Source organism: Globicephala melas, chromosome 6, assembly GCF_963455315.2.
Source record: "Globicephala melas chromosome 6, mGloMel1.2, whole genome shotgun sequence".
NCBI classification, from domain to species: Eukaryota; Metazoa; Chordata; class Mammalia; order Artiodactyla; family Delphinidae; genus Globicephala; species Globicephala melas.
Genome location: NC_083319.1, coordinates 3,446,361 through 3,463,470, shown reverse-complemented (window position 1 = coordinate 3,463,470; position 17,110 = coordinate 3,446,361). Strand labels below are relative to the sequence as shown.

Genomic DNA, 17,110 nt, shown 5'->3' with positions numbered 1-17,110 from the left:
ACCATCATCACCATCATTACTATTATCATCACCATCACCACGAGGACCACCACTGACCACCATCACCATCACCAACACTAACATCACCAACATTATCATCACCACCACCACCATAACCACCATTACCATTCCCACTCCCATCCCCATCGTTAACATCACTACCTTCAGCACCACTACCATTGCTGTCATCATCACCAACAACATCACCATCATCATTACCATCACCACCAACACCACCACCTCCACCACGACCACCATGACCGCCATCACCACCATCACCATCAGTCCTGGATCCCTGACAAAGGCTCACTACCCTCTCCCTCTGAAGGCAGTCAGCTCTGATTATTCATCCTTTCACCCTTTCAACCAGCATTTTTAGCACCCCTATGATAAGCTTATTGACACCAAGACAAATAAATCAGTGCCCTTGACTGCAAGTCTCAAGCTCTCACTGATTCCTCAGGAGGCGCCCAGGTGACCTCCTCTGCCTGGCAAGGTCAAGGAAGGCATCCTGAGGCAGTGGCCTCAGAGCTGGGCCCTGGTGGAGGAGGTGGATGCTGCAGGTTCATACGTGTGAACGCCCTGTTCCGTGGTCCTCACTTGGCCACTGCCTCACCCCACACCCCTGGACGAGACGCTCTACCTCAGGCACCAGCGCCGTCTCCATCCTGCCGCCCCGCTCTAGGCGCAGACCTCAGGTCTTATTCAGCCTCCGCTGCGCACGTCCAGCCCCTCGATCATCCCACCCTCCGTTCCGAACGCATCACACCCATGGTCGCTAATGGGCTTGCCACGCACAGACCCCTGCGCCTCCTCCACGGGAGTGTCCTACACCCGCATCTCCCCATCCCGCACCTGTCAGCTGCTTGTTTTGAACCCAAGTGCAGAAATTCACAGTCACCTTCACTGAATTTCACTTCCTTGGTTCTAGAACACGGTCCCAACCTGAAAGACCTTTCTGCGGCATCTTATTCTGTCAACCAACGAGAGAAACTTGGCATTGTTTGTGACAGACCCCACGCAGGTGTTTCTGCAGGTCCACAGCCGTGAGAAGGACTCACACTGCATGCAGAACACGCACTTCCCTGCAGGGGGCCAGGCAGGGGAGTGGTGGGGAGGAGTTGATTTTAGAGGCCCAGGCTGCCCCACACGCTCCAGGCCAGCACCCCCGCTCTGAGCAGACTCTGTGCCGTAATCCAGCCTCACTTCAAGCACTGAGGCCATGCGGCACAACGCCGGCCAAGGTCCCAGGCTCTGCCCCAGACCCGGCAACCTCGACTGCAAACACACACTGCTGGACGTGGGAAGGATGGGGTGACACAGTGTGGCTGACTCATGGGGACAATCTCACGACCCAACCCCTGAGAAGTAGCCTCAAACACAGCCTCCCGGGAGCATTAACTGCAAGCAGTGGGGCTGGGCTCTGGAGAAGGTGGTGTGTGCTCAGGAAAATTAACTTGTAGAATTATTTATATTAATCGATCTGTAGAATTCCAGGCCTCCACGAGGGTCAAGAGTCACTGCAGTGCCCTCAAGTACCGGCTGCCACCTGGTCACTCCCTGGACCTTTTGGAAAGACCTGCTTGTGGACAGACTCTGGACCGGCCGCAGCTGGATAGACATCGCCTGGAGGGGCCTGGAAAATGCAGCTCAGACTAGAGAAAACGGCGATTACCGGTTGAAAGTGAGCAGGGCCAGGCCTGGGGGGGAGGGGGCTCACTTTGAGTGGAGACACGCATAGTCCTTGGAGCTCAGGAAGGACTGAGAACCAGGGGCCGGCTGGAGGGTCACCCCCGAGAGGGGAGTGAGCAAACAGGGGCTCCATCAGGCTCGAGGGTGAGACCCCCGAAGGGACAGGGACAGAAGTCTGACACTGGGGACCCAGCAGCCCCCATCTGACCCAGGGAATGCTCCAGACCTGGGCCCCAAATCCAGCCCTGCACTTCCCTGCTGTGTGACCTGGAGCAGGTGGCTTTACGTCTCTGGGCTCCAGGTTCCCCACGGGTGCTACGGAGCCAACAGAATGCACGACCCCTGGGCTCTGAGAAGACTCATCAGGTGAAGGAGACCAAAGAGCACAGCCCGCACACACACCTGAGCTTCCCGGAGCTGAGAGCTTCCGGGAAAATCCACGGCGGCAGAGTCAGAAACGAGCTGAGATGGATTTTCCGTGTCCTCGGAGATCGAGACCATCAAAGACCTCTGACGAATGCTCTGCACAACTGTTATCGGGTCCCCCCGCCACCGGCCGCCTCCAACCCCAGAGCACCCTCGAGAAGGGGGCACCCAGCAACCTCGTGCGCTGACCCCCATCTCGGAGGCTCTTTTCCTGGAGGCGGTGGAAGGGGTCACAAGGGTTCCAGGCCTGGAGGCACGGCGCTGGGGGCCAGCCCCTCCGCGCCTTCCCCTCTGCCCCTCAGGAGGGTCTCACTGCACCCCCAGAGCCGCCCAGCTATGGCCCACGCCCAAGGTTTGCAGGTGAGGATCGAATCCCCCCTGCTCTCCCAGCAGCTGAGCCTGCAGACCGTCAGGCCCCCCTCCCGTCTCGGAATCCGCCCGCCTATAGCACAGCGCGCTAACAACAGCAATGACAACCCATGTTATCACGAGAACCATCTTGAGAAGAAAACTCCCTCCCCGAGAATTCACGCGACGCCTGTGTCCCCCCCGCCCGCCAGGGGCCCTCCACCAGCATCACCGACAGCAGCGGGACGCCCAGTGCTGGCTGGCGGGCTGAGGACTTGGTCAGGCACTGTGGCCGTCCATCGTCACCGCAAGCACGGCAGTCCCACCTTCAGGGTGAGCGGGCTGAGTCCCGGGATTGCCCAAGGCCCTGCGGACGGTAAGTGAGGCCGGGGCTGCCCTCAGCGGCTGGCTGCGGTAAAGAAGGAGGCCACGCACCGGCAGGACCCCCTCACCCTGCAGCCGTCCACAACGGCAGCTCCCTGGCTCGAGTGGGTGGGCTCCCCTCGGCCACTCCCCTCACCTCCCCATCCCACCCACTGCCACTGCCGGCGAGACCGCGGGACTCAGCACCCACAAGCTTCGGCAGCAACGCCTGACCCTCGTCCGGCACGACCCGGTCCGTCCCCAGCGTCCTCCTCTAGAGCCGCTGCGGCCTGCGGCTCACCGGGCACCACCCTCCCTGGGGACCCACAGATCAGAGAGTCCACTGTAAGCTGCGTGACGCCACAGGGCCGGCCTCCAGCACCGCGTCAGCCTGTCGGGTTGGGACGTGGGCCTGTTGCTCACAGTTTCCATGGAACAAACCTGCAGCCCTCTCGGGCCAGGCAGCAGAAGGAGCCAGGTCCCGAAGCACGTGGGCCAAGCAGGGCCTGCCTGATGCTCTGGGGTCTCTCTGGAACCCTCCTTGCCGGGCCCAGGTAGAGAGGTCCCCCACCCACTGCTGGGCTCAACGCAGATCACGAACACCCGGCACGACCCAGGAGAGCACCCCAGCCCCTGAAAATCACTGCCCACCCGAGGAGCAATTCCAGGCGAAAGCCCTTGGCGGAGACCTGAACGTGAGATCATGCTATTCCTTCACTGTCACCCTGCTCCCACCAGCCTCTGCTAAGGGGTCACACCCTCCCCAGCCCACAGGCTGCCAGCCACCTGCCCCAGGAGGAGTCCTGGCCCCGGCTTGCCCACAGCTCAGCCTCTCCTGCACCCGAACTGGAGACAAAAACGCACTTCAAACTCCCTGCCCACTGCCTTCACTGGTCAGTCAGCTGCCCATTCAAGCCGGGAGCCGTGCACAGGGCTGGCCCCCTAGCCCCTCCAGCCGGCAAGAGCTTACCCCCCAGCCTCCTTGCGCAGACACAACTCAGCAGCCCGAGACAAACCTCGATTTGAAAACAAGCAAATATGCATGCCCAGAGGCCCGCTTTTAATTCCCCACACGTGCCCCGCAGGCATTACTGGGGAGCAGTCCCTCCCCACGCTGGCCTGGGCAGTGGCTGGGTACGGACCCCCACCCCAGGGCCAAATCCTCACCCCTGGAACCTGGGAATGTGGCCTTACTCGGAAACAGGGTCTTCACAGGTGTAGGTAAGTGACGGGTCTCAAGAAGAGAATCAGCCTGGATTAAGACAGACCCCGAACCCAATGACTTGTGTCCTTGCAAGAGGCAGACAGAACAGAGACGCAGGGAGGAGAGGAGAGGCCAGGTGAGCACAGAGCAGGGACGGGAGTGATGCGGCCACAGCCAGGGACACCTGGGCTTGTGCTTCCCCAGGAGCACCTCCCTGCCCTGCCAGGCCACCCGAGGCAGCACCGCTCCAGATCACTCCACCTGCTGCTGGGCCTGGCCACGCCCACTGCCCTCCAAGCCGGAAGAGGGGGGAAGGACCCTCCCCTGGAGCCCCTGCTGGGAGCTCTGCCCCACCCATTTCAGGCTGCAGAGTTCCAGCTTCCAGAACCAGGAAGTAATAAACTCCCGTCTTTTCAAGAGACCGAAGTGGAGACGTGTGTTTCTGGGGTCCCAGGAAACACATGGAGACTGCAACACCTCTGTTCTTGCCAGGAGTCGGGGAAGGTCCCTGTGAAGTGGGCAGAGCTGAAGCAGAGGGGCCTCTGACCTTGACTCACTCACGCCCCTCTGCTTCCCTGGGATCTGCCTCGCTGGGCGCAGGGCTGCCGCCTCACGTGGCCTGACGCAGCAGGACAGGGCTCCCGGGCGATGCACAGATGGACGCGAAGGAGAGGGCCGGGACCGGGGTGGACACGGTCCTCAGCCAGGCCCTGCCCAGGACGTGCGGTCTGCGGTAGGAAAGGCTGGGTCTGAGCTGCCCCCTCAGGGACTTGGACCCAAGACTTAGCCCTGGGAGCTTCCACACCACCGACTAAGGTCCGAGTGCACGGCCTCGACTGTGAGAGCTGCCGTGCAGACACTGGGCCCTCCACGGTGGCTCTGCATGCCAGGGCAGAGCATTCATTAGGGGTCTTTGATGGTTCGCTCTGAATCTTGATCTCTGAGAACATGGGGGGCTGTGTGCGCAGCAGGCCGACCTCAGCATCAATCTCGAACGCACTGGCCCGTTTTCCAGATGGAGCCGCGCTTCCCACCCGGTCTGGCTCCAGAGCCCAGCTCCTCCTATGCCCAGCACCGGTCTACCCAGCAACGCCAACTGGGAAAACACCCGTGGACCCAGGGAGGGGCACCTGGCCTGTGAACTGTCAACCAGTGGGGATGGAAGCGCAGAGACACCCCCAGACAAGCCCGCAGAGCTGCTCACTGCCCGCAGATGCCCTCTGGCCATATCCCCATCGTACCCACCTGTGTCTGAATGGACACGAAAGTGAACCCAGAGTGGCCCCACTGGCCCTGCAAATGCACCACCTTCCAAGGAAGGGAAAAGCGCACTCTGGAAGTGTCTGCAGCCCCTCTCCAGAGAGACGCTGGGGTCAAACTGACAAAGCCGCGGGAAGGCAGACAGAAAGGGAGCAAAGTGCAAATGAGGGTCACGCTCCGACACAGCCAGCTCCAGGCTCATCGCCACCGGCAGGACGAGCGCTTCCTCCAGCCGCGTCCCCGGGTGGGACAGGACACAGGACGCCTCGTGCTACCCAGTCCTGCAGCTCGCCCGTCACCACCCCCGTCGCCCAGGTGCACGCCTGTCTGCTCTGTGGCCTCTAGACCAACCAGTGTCCTGCACCCCAGGGGGCTCTGGGCAAGTGATCAGTGACGGGATGTTCCCAGAGTCAAGGGTCACAGGTCACAGCCTTGGCCTCTGACACCAACTCACTGCTCCCTCTCCTTCGAGACCCTGACGCCAGCACCCCTCACATCAAGGAGGGTGAGTCTGTGCTCGACAGGCATCCCGGGCCGGCTCCGTGGATCGCTGGGAAAGCGCCTCCCCCGCCGTGGCCCCGTTCCCGCCCCGGGAAAGCTAAATTCCAAGGAAGACCATGTCAGTGGAAAAGACAGGCCCCTGGAAAAAGGGAATCAGGGATTAAGTAAACCACTGGGTCTCTCCAAACGGCCGAGGAGAGCAGACAGACGGCAGGACCGTGACTTGAACGCAGTGCCGTTCTCTCCCTGCCAGCGCCGGGGATCCCGCGGAGAAAAGCTGCAGTTTGCAGTTTGCTTGGTCTTGCTGCTCCTTGAAACATTCAACAGCTTAAAAGCAGACTTGGCTCCTGGCCCAGAACTCGCCGGCTCCCCGTCCCCCAGGGCAGGTCTCCTCTTCCATGATCCCCTCCATTCGAGGACCCAAGAGGAGGGCCCTTCCCCTGCAGAACCCAGAGCAGATGCTCTGGCTTGCCCCCCAGTCCCACCCTCCGGACCCCTCCATCTGGAACACCGGCCGGCTCCAGGACCGCAGGTGAGCCCAGGGCGGGTGCGGGGCCCACCAGTTCAGTCCCACGTTTGAGAGCCTGGCCCGGGGGAGGGTGCCGTGCACCAGTCACGCAGGGGAGGATATAGCTCTGGCAGCCACCGCCCCTGCTAGCAGCTCGTGCTGGCTCTTCCTGGAAGGGTCCAGGGCTTCAGACCCCACAGGCCAGGGGACTCCGGTGTCCCCGGGGCCTGTGCAGGACGATGGGAACCGAGCAGCCTGGAGCAAGGCCAGGCACCCACCGGTACGTCGGGACCACCAGGGATGCGCCTGGTTTCCTTGGTCAGGTGGATAGAGAGATGCAGGGGCTGCCGTGACTGTCACACCCGCCACGACATCAGGACAGGCCATCGGCTCTCAGCAACAACAGACCAACCCCGCTGCGCTGCAGTTTTGCTGGGTGACCTTCGGTAGGTTACTCAACGTCTCTGGTGCGGGGAGGGCAGAGCACACAGGCGGCGTGTTGTCACAGGGCCCTGTTGGTGGCCCTGCCTGGCTTCCCACCCAGGTTTGCCACTGAAGAAATATAGCCACTTCCCCCTCCTGCCAGACACACTCGCTCTCCTGGCAGTCTTGTCTGTTTCCGAAAACACAAAGCTTGTCCTAAGCCCGGGGTGAAAACAACACTTTCTCCTGAACAGGGAGGCCCGCAGGACCCCACTTCACAGGGGTCCGAAGAATACCCTCCACTTCCCCCGACGGCGGGCCCTTGGGGGGTGGGACGAAGCCCCGGGACCCCCAGCTGCTCACTGGTCCCAGGGCACGGGTACACCCCAGGAGAAGGGACAGGACACAGGACACACAGCTCCCCAGGAACATCACTGCGGACGCCCCCCGCAGGCAGGTCCTCAGGCAGCCCTGTAGTGCACACGCTCCACCTGGAAGCAGGCGGGCAAGGACGGGGGCTTGGCCCGGTCAGCGAGGTGGGCGGCAAAGCCGTGACCAGGGAGCCAGCTCGAGCCCCTTCCACAGCACACCACGGCGCCCTGAGGGACAGTCCCCGCCTGGGGGCCCTGGCCGGGAGCATGCACCCTGGCCAGGGCAGCACGACCCACAGCCAGTCCCTTCCCCTTTGGGTTTCTGGGCACAGGAATGGGGGGCCCCCGTGAGCCCAGGCGGCTCCACCCCGTGCACGGCTCAGGGCCCTCATCTCTAAGGCGGAGGTCCAGCACCTAACTCGCATGGTGAGATAAGGGACAGCTCGTGACCCTGTGCCACCACAGAGGGAGCGGACCTTGGTCACAGCCGCCGCCACGGTTGACAGGTAAATGCAGGGGGATGCTGACGGTGGGCCGCCCGCTCTGACTGCCAGGGGTCTGGTCGGTGTGGTTCGCGATGGTCCTCACAGGTGCAGGCATCTTACAGAGATTCCCTCGGGCCACCCCACGACCCCTAGCACTGGCCCCGTCGCACCCATTTTACAGATGAGGACGTTGGGTTCGGACAGGTTCAGTGTGGGCTCCAGGCCATCAGCCGGAGAGGAAGAGCATGAGAGCCTGGGGGCCCTTGCTATGCACTCCACTTCCTCCCTGGCCCGCGCACACCCCAGGAAAAACCCCAGTGGTCCCAACAGACTCTCTAGAGTTCAGCAAACCCCTGTTTGGAAACAGCACACATCACAAAACCCAGCGTGTGCCAGCAACGACTTGGCCCTCCACCAAAGTACCCAGAATCCTTCCGGCTCCCCCAGAGCCTCCAAGAGCTTCGGCGCAAATTGGCTTTTAATGAGGGGAAGTCATCCTTCCCGGGGAAGAACGTGGCTGCCGGGGAATCGGTTTCAATGGTGCTGGCCCCTCCTTTTAAAGACACTTCTCCAGAAACCAAAGCGGTGACAAATGCCAAGTGTCGTTATCTGGAGTCTTCTGGAAAGCCACGAGTTAAATCACTTTTATTTATAAAAATTCTGTTTCACTCGCCACGAGACAAAGCGGGGCTGGGGATACGGGGCCAACCCACCCAACTTTATCCTTGCTCTCTGAATAAAACAGCAAAAAATGATGCTCTGGGGCCCCCGAGGGCATCACCACCTCTAGCTCGCTGCTCTTCATTAGGAAAGACAGGTCGCATTTTCCGACGTGGACACATCCAACAGCCGGGGAAGTCCAAGGCTACGGAATCACCTCCTTCAGAACGCGAACGGCTTGTGGTCAACAGGAATCTCTGGTGCCTGGCGGACACGCTCCCTCAAATCGAAAGCCACGACCAGGAAGAAGGGCTCCCCAGAACGCTGTACATATTTTTGAGCTATGGATTCCATCAAAATGGAATGAGAGCCTGCATGCTCTCAGCCGCACAGCAAGACCTACCCAGCTTGCTGCGAGGCTAAACAGAGGCGGAAACCAGTTATCCGATTTGAGATCCGTTTCTTCTTTTTAATTTTTGATTTGGATTTTATTTTATTTATTATTTTTATACAGCAGGTTCTTATTACTTATCTATTTTATACACATTAGCGTATACACGTCAATCCCAATCTCCCAATTCATCCCGCCACCCCCCACCCCACGTTCCCCCCCCCGGTGTCCATACGTCTGTTCTCTACATCTGTGTCTCTATTTCTGCCCTGCAAACCGGTTCATCTGTACCGTTTTTCTAGATTCCACGTATATGGTTAATATACGATATTTGTTCTTCTCTTCTATTTCTTTTCGAGAATTATAAATTGTTTTCTTTCTCTAATCATAAACGTGGGTAACAGCTACGGAACGCTGGCCGTGGGCCACGCGTATGGCTCGGTGGTCCTTAAACACACCTCACCCACACAAGCATTTCAGAGAGGCGAGGCAGTCACCCAGGATCTCACAGCATGTAGACAGTGCAGCTGGGGCTTGAACCCAGCCCTGACGTCCCTAGTGCTTTCCCTACAGCACCGGAGTCTTAGCAGACGTGTGCTCATGGGAAAACTGGTTCAGAAAATCAAGGAAGCAGGATTCAGTTTAGGATCCTTATCTTTTTAAAAGACAGATAAAGCTTCTTCCTGAGTCGTTACGATAAAAGACACACCATCGGCGCACAAAAGGCACTAGAAATCGGGAAGATGTGGCAACAGCGCGGAAAAGCTACCACGCGGTACATGAATTCAAACCCCAGCCTCGGCACACGGACCCACCTCCGCATTCAGACCTCGAGCAAGGGTGGCGGCGGCGACCCAGGCTCCCGGGCGCTTCTCGGATGAGCCCAGGTGAGCCCCCGGCACCTCTCGAGGCAACGCTACCAGTACCCACGTTTTACAAGTAAGTCCTGAAGCTCACCAAAGCCACCTGCTTCACCTGGACCCTCCCACCAGCAAGAGGTCTACGCCGGCAAAAACTTAATCCCAGTCGGGGCGACCCCCAAGCCTTTGACAGTAGCTCCCCGGGAGGACCCCGAAGCCGCTCAGGCCGCCTGCAGCTCATTCCGGGTCTCTGGGCAACTGTGGCCGGAGTCGTGCTCGGAGGGGGTGTCGCCATAACTCGCAAAATTCGGCAGTGCCTGCAGAATCCAGGCGCCCAGCCCACCCTGCTGCCCACAGGCTGCGGCCGTCCTGGACTCCTGCTGGGCTGAGGGGCTGCCGACTTCGGTAGGATCCACGGACCCACCTTCACACGCTGGTTCGCCCACCCCCCAACCCCCGCCTCCACGGAGACGTGGCTGTTCCGATGTTTCCTTGCTCAGCCACATCTGACCAACTGGGCTCTGTCCACCTTTCCACCTGCCCCGACGCGGGGTTGCTATCAAGGCTGACACACGTCAAGCGCTTGCTATGAGGAGGCCGTGGTGCTTTACGCATTCAGCCCCACGTAATTCTTGCCACGTTCTGTGAAGGAGCTGCATGCGTGATCCCATTTTACAGATGGAGAGACTGAGGCTCAGAAACGTCAGCGCAACCTGCCCAAGGCCCGGAATCAGCAAACGAGACAGTGGAGAGTCCGGCCCCGCGGGCCTGCACCGAGGCCAGCTCCCCCGCCCCCGAATCTCTCATAGTTACGCACGTGGCCCCAGTAGGACCCCCGAGAGAGGTGAGACCCAAACCTCATCCTCCCCACCGGCGCAAAGCCCAAGGGCCCGTTCGAACGCCCGCTCGTCTCCACCGGCAGACATCACTCCTGCCGTTAACAGAAGCAGGACAATCAGTAGGTGTTCCCTCCCCCCCACCCACGCCCCCAGCAGAGCGCCAGGATCCAGGCAACACGGCGTCGGCTTGGCTGGCCCCAGGCCCCCGGCCCCCTGCTTACCTCAAACACCTCCTCATCCAGAATTCGGGTGCCAAACACGATGATGCCGTTAACGTCTATCACGGGGTGATTGCTGCGGTCCAGGGATGTCGTCACCTTCTTCTTACAGTCCAGGATCAAGGTGACATTCTTCCTGTGGATGCTAAGAGCAATTCTGTGCCACCTGCAAAGAAACAGACAGCCAGGCAGGTGAAGGGGGGCCGGTGTCACGAAGTAACCGCAAGTCCCTGGGGACCCAGGAGAGCATCTCTCTCCTGCAGTGTCACGGGGCTGAGCAGTTCAGAGCCGAGCCTCTGTGGGCAGACAGGCGTGGGCACAGGTCCACACTGCGTGCCACGTGAGACCCACTGGACTCAAAGATCAGGTGTCTCATCTCTGGGATGAGAGCAGCTGTGCAGCCCGGAGCACAGCCCTGAACCCTGGAGTGGGCTGGTCAGTGGGTCAAGGGCGGGGAGACCTGACAGTACTTCCCTGTGTACCATCTCAACCCCCAACAGCACATGCAGGCTGCTGGAGAAACCGAGTCTGACAGGAAATGGTGGGACTGATGGATCTATGTGAAACTCTCAATTAGAAATGCAGAAATCATGGCCTGAGGTCTTCAAGGATCACAGCGCGTGGCCTCAGACGTGTCAGTCAATTAATTTCAAACGACCGGGGTTTAGGGATGCATCCAACAGAGAATTCTGGAAAGACCTGACTCCTTTTTCTTTTTTTTTTAAAAATCATTCACTCTCACATCTGTGTCTGTATCCTTGAGGATGCCTTAAATCCTTTCTGGAAGAAGCTGGGTATAACTACACAGTCTCCCGCGTCCCTTCGGACACTAAGAGGCTAGCATTTGATACAGCTCAGTGCATTTTACAAAGGGGACGCGGAGGCCCAGGGAGAAGAAGGCCTCCCCAGAGCCACAGAGGATGCGCCCAGACCAAGACCCAGCTCCCAGGACTCCAAGCCCGGTGCTCCCTTCGACCTGCGGGCGTGCCGGCACCATCCTGCTATATAAAGCACATTCTGCTATAAGGTCCCCGGTTCGGCCGGGGGCCCCGATCCTCCAGCAGGAGAAGGAGTGGGTTGCTGAGTGGTGCCACTTACTTGCCATCTGACAGGTTGATGCCTCTGAAGAGGGGGTAGTCCTCCGGCCCCGGTTTCCCTGTGTGGTCCTCATAGAGGAAGACCGGAGAGCGGCCCATCTCCAGGCCGATCTGCTGGATGCCCTGCTCATTGTAGATGGAGACCAGGAAGGCCTGGCTGCCCTTCTTGGCTTTCACAGTGGTTAGAATGGAGAAGTCCTCGGGAAATGCAGATGCTGGAACAGAGGACAGAGACAAGGCAGTCGGGAAGCCCCCAACCGTGCCCAGCCACAGCTCTCTGCAAACAGACCAGCTCAGGGACCTGGCAACATTTGCTGGATATGGTGGTGCATTTGCTGCACATCTGCCCCTTGATCAAACTGTTCCTGCAGCCTTTCCCTAACACCACATGGTCAAACCTAGCCCCTCCGAGGCTCAGTCCAAATGCAAACCTCATTGGTCCTTCCAACTGTGAGCCTTCACTGCTATCTTTTTCAGTTCCCACACCTCAATATATCTATGTATAAATCCTTCTTAGTACTTTCTAGAATGTGAGCTTCCTCTGGGCAGGCGCTGTTTCAGACGCGTCTTTTACCCTCTGCAGTGCCTAGAGCTGTGCCTGGCAGAGTGTGTCTCATTTTGCGCCCTCTGGAGGGAGGGAGGAGAGAGAGAAGAGGGGAAGGAAGGCAAGAGGCAGGGAATCATGACGAGAATTGCACTTCTTGACATTTCCTGGTTGACATGCAAATCAGAGAAAAAGTAAAATAAATCAGAAGACTTCAAATTTAAAAGGGAAACCCAAACCGTGGTATGTTGGCGGGAGGGAGGGTTCCTTACGACACAGGCCGGAAACAATTTGAGGCCATTAAAAGCCAGACCCGCGCTGGCCCTGCCGAGGGCACAAGGCTGCTCCAGAATCCTCCACACGCACGCCCTCCACGCCCTGCCTCACGGATGGGAGAGGAAATCGCAGCCCCCTCCTTCCATCCATCCTGGTTCTCTCTGTGTGCAATTTGCAATTCCCCCGAGAGCGAGGGCCCGGGGCTGACAAGGGAGCTGGGCTATCGATGCACAGCCAGGAAGGCTCAACCCAAGTCAGTGTGCTTCTCAGAACCAGGCCGAAGAAGCGAGCCCGAGGGGTGTCAACGGGGACACCCGACAGAGGAAGGACGAGGCCCTGCGGCTGAGGCTGCCTCGCTGCAGAGCGCTGAAGCCCAGTCCACGGTCCTTGTCAAGGACAGAGCCCATCATCAGACCCACCCCTTCTTTAGAACTGTAACAAGGTCAACCAGATGGCCCGCGTGGCAGAGCGGGTGTCAGGGCAGCTTTCAGTGAGGATGCTGTCCTTGGGCGCCCTCTGCTGGCGGAACTGCTGCACGGCGGGGCAGCTGGGCTCTGCTTCTGGTCCCTGTGAGCGCTGCTGATGCCCTGCTGAGGGGAGGGGGGATGCCACGAAAAGAACTGCCCCTGCAGCCCCTGGAGGACCCAGGGTAGACACACGGTCTCTCTAGCGTGAGGACAAGAGGGGCCACGGCAGCTTCAGGCAGAGAACCCAAACCCCAAAAGCCAACAGAGTTGTGTGAGTTTTCAAGGCCATGAGGGAGAGCAGGTGGAGAAATCCATCCCACGGCCCCCAAAGCTCTAGCTAAGGTGCGGATCTGGAAAGGTCCAAGGCTCACAGCCCGGGAAGAATCTGGTCCCATGTTAAGGAGCTAGAAGTTGGGGTCTGTTTGCTGTGCTCAGCACCGTGGCCCAGCCCATCCCCCGGGGCAGGAACCAGCTGGATGCCTCCGCTCCCGGAGAGGGGGTAGGTTTGGCCATGTGCTGTTAGGGAAAGGCTGCAGGAACAGTCTGATCAAGGGGCAGATGTGCAGCAAATGTCTGAGCGCCACCATATCCAGCAAAGTTTGCCAGGTCAAGGTGGAGGGTGAGGAGGTCAGTGTGGTCATCTGTCTGAGGAAAGGCTGGCTTCATTGAGGGACCAACTCAGGCTGCCCTTCCACGGACAGGAAGCCATTTGGAAAGAGGCCCGTGGAGGCCACTACCGTCACAGCTGTCCCTCCACGCCGCCCTCTAATCGTGGGATGTGAGAGGGAATCAGAGATCCCGGCCTGAGTGAACGGCCGTGGTAGGGGAGGGGGTTTGCGTGCAGGCCCCAGGGGGAGACCCCAGCCAGGCCAGTGGCAGGACCTCGGTGGTGGCCCTTTGGTCCCTGGGGGTGAGCGGGCACTAAGGGGCCCAGGGTGGTGTCTGACTCCAAGCATCTCAGAGGTCCCTGCTCACGTCCAGGATAGACTTCAATCACCATGTGAGTCCGTGAGCCCCTCACTCTCATCTCAAAGGGTCGCCTGCCTCCCGTCCCCACCCCGTGATGACTCCACGCCTCTTACAGTCACCCCCCTGCCTCAGATAACAAGAAGAGCGGACATGGGAGTGCCCCTCCCCCTCCCTGCAGCGTGACGCGCCACCCAGGCCCACGAACGCCCCTGCTCCCGACTCATTCAGACGCTGCCTCCCAATTTTTAAATCGCTACAGTAACACACGCTCTCAGCTCAGAGAAGCTGAAAGGAGAAATTACGTGTAATATTCATCTCCCTCCTGGCAAAATAACAAAGGATTTGCTGTCACTGTAGAGACCGTTCATTCTCGTCTGGACATGAGCCGGACGCTGACACGCTTTATAATCTACACTGTCTGGGAGAAACTCGTCTGCTATCCAACGCTTCGTGTTTTGTTTCTCAGAGAGACGTCAAAACTGAGGGGTAAGCTGAGCAAGAGGCCCAGTTACTTCCTTAGACCGTTTCCTTTCCACCCGGCTGAAGCCCAAAGACACGGAGCAGTTTAGGTGTACAGTGGGCGTTTAATAAGTGCATCTGCTACTAAACTGAACCCTACTAAGCCAACAGTTACAGGTTCTGCTGGACGGAGGCTGATTCCGGAGGTCCCGCCCCACGGTGCAGGGCAGGCCTGGAGCGAAGGCGGAAGAGTGAGCGGGGGGCATAGCTATGCCCAGGCCCCGTCTCAGATCCTGAGCAGGAAGGGAGTCTCAGCGGCCCCGAAGTGACCAGAGGGAGTGCGAAATGGGGAGAGGACCCCAATCCTAGGCACGGGAGCAGAGGAGGGGGCCGCGTGACCACGGGGAGGCTGGCTTGCCTGGATGTCTTCGGAGGGGATGGCTGGACCTCGGTGATGGCCGCAGGCCCGTGGTGCCAGGGCAGCCTCATGGGACACGCCTGCCTCCTGCATTCAGGGAGGGCCCAGGACGGCTTCTTCTAGGGTCTCAGGCCAGCCTTACGCTGACGTGCTGCCCCCCACGCCCGCAGGCAGAGGCCCAGGAAACGCCCCGCTCCAGGCAAGCTGTGCAACCCTCTCTGGTTTGTTTGTCACCGTCCCGGGTTCCGCTTTAGCCCTTACGGCCTGGTCTACCCAGTGTCAAGACCACCCAGCGCCAACCGTCAAGGTCTGTAACCTGGAGTTGCACTCCTGGCCCTGGTGATTCAGAACCCGGATTACAGCCTCTAAGCAAGACTAGAAAATCCCCTTAGGATCGGGCAGGAACAGTAGGCCCCGTCTTGCCGGCAAGTGCAGAGAACACCAGACTGCTTCTCTTCACCTGCTGGGAATGGGGCGAGTCCTCTGAAGAACCCCAGCCCAAGGAACCTTGATTTCCCCGAAAGAAACAGCCTGGATCGCAGGCGATCTGTACAAAGTGGGAGAATCAATGACTGGGTGAGGCCGGCGTCTGGGCTGGGGAAGGGGGACAGGTCCTGCAAAGGCTCCCAGATCCCTGCTCAGTTTTGGCCCCCAAGCCCGCATCCACGACCCAGACCCACCCGGCCTGCACAGGGGCGCCTGCATCCCCAGAGAATCCAGGTGGCCTCTCGGGAGAACGATGGGGGTTTTCTCGTTACGGAGAGGTCACGCGGACCCGGACCTCCTTTGCACTGAGACGTTTAAAACGTCTATGCTCAACTCAGGCCACCACGGCCTCGGCCCGGCTGGGGCCACCTGACCACACCACCCCTTCCCTCTGCAGCTGTCCAGCAGACACAGCATCTAAAACGCAGCCAAACGCCACGGCTCCCAGGAGGCCAAGCAAAAAGCAAGACAGGTGGGTGCCCCTTCCGAGGTTTCCAAGAGAGGAAAGGCCAGAGACACTGTGTGGTTTCATCAACCCTGGGGCCTGCAGAAAAGACCCCCCAGAAGTTCCCACTTAAATCATCCCCAAAGACCTCCAGTTCTATTTGGCATTAATGAGACAATCATTATATATGGACCCATTGTACCCCATAAGCTAATGATGGCTAGAAGGCCCTGTAACAGCCTTTTAAACTCTTTGAGGATCTAATCAATATCCTAATTTGACAGGTTAGGAAAAATGTGGGCTTAAAAAAAAAGATCCCTGGGCTTCCCTGGTGGCGCAGCGGTTGAGAGTCCGCCTGCCGATGCAGGGGACGCGGGTTCGTGCCCCGGTCTGGGAGGATCCCACATGCCGCGGAGCGGCTGGGCCCGTGAGCCATGGCCGCTGAGCCTGCGCGTCCAGAGCCTGTGCTCCGCAGCGGGAGAGGCCACAACGGTGAGAGGCCTGCGTACCGCAAAAAAAAAAAAAAAAAATAGATCCCTGTCTGCTGTTGAGGAATTCATACCAGATCTCCAAAAACTGGCCTGTATTCTGAGACCCTCTGACATTTCTCGCCCCAAGATAACCGGGGTCCGGGGGGTGGGCAGGGATACTAACTCCGATGAATTGGTTGTGACCCTGAACTGGGTGGCAGGGATCAGATTTAACTAATTTTCAGCAAAGCAACTACAGATGACCTCGAGGCAGGACACCTAATTCCACAGGACGGCCTTGGAAGGTGACCACGTCACACACACGTCAGGCAGTGGGTGTCTGTCCCAAAGTGCAGTCACCACTGTCTGGGGCCGTCAGCTCTCACAAGCCTCCCCTGCCCCTCGGTCCCCCTAGGACGGGAATTCTAAACTGGGGACTCGGGGCAGGCGAGCAGACAACTTCTGGGTGATTCCAAAAGATACGCTGGCCCCAAGCAAGGATACGAAACACTCCTCTGGCCGTGAGGGAAAGTGAAATCCCCGCGGTTCTTTGTGGCGAGTGACCCAGGAGCCCTGGCAGTGACCCCTGTCTTCAAGGATGGTCGAATGCTCTGGAAGGGGGGTGTCTGGCTCCCGAAGGCGGTAAAGCGGGGGCGCTCTTTAAGATAGTGATGGGGCTCAGGGCCCCGGACAGATCTCACCGACCCCAAATGACATTCCTGGAAAGAGCAGACCCAGCCCCTCTCGCAGAGACAAACCCTTAAAAGTCGCCACTGGATTTAAAGGAAAGCTGAGAAAACAGCTGGGGTGAAGCAGAGTTATGAGTGAAAGGGTTAGAGGGAGCCCAATGCAGCCCCTGAGGGAGTGTGTCCTTCCGGGCCCCGGGGGGGACGTGACGAAACAGAGACGCCATTACTTGTCAAAAGGTTG

The 17,110-nt window shown here is 59.2% G+C and overlaps 1 protein-coding gene across 5 annotated transcripts in view; it reads right to left on the bottom strand.

Moving 5' to 3' along the window:
* The window catches only part of COL5A1 (collagen type V alpha 1 chain), a 154,390-nt gene that overhangs the window by 96,369 nt on the left and 40,911 nt on the right, over positions 1 to 17,110 (bottom strand). For all 5 annotated transcript variants that reach the window (XR_009564231.1, XR_009564230.1, XM_030838405.2 and 2 more), the window contains exons 3-4: positions 11,648 to 11,861; positions 10,553 to 10,715 (exon numbers count right to left, since the gene is read on the bottom strand). Coding sequence is in view for 3 of the 5 variants with exons in the window: in XM_030838405.2 (XP_030694265.1) it covers positions 10,553 to 10,715; positions 11,648 to 11,861 (377 nt within the window). In the remaining 2 variants the exon portion in view is untranslated. The remainder of the gene's footprint in view (positions 1 to 10,552; positions 10,716 to 11,647; positions 11,862 to 17,110) is intronic.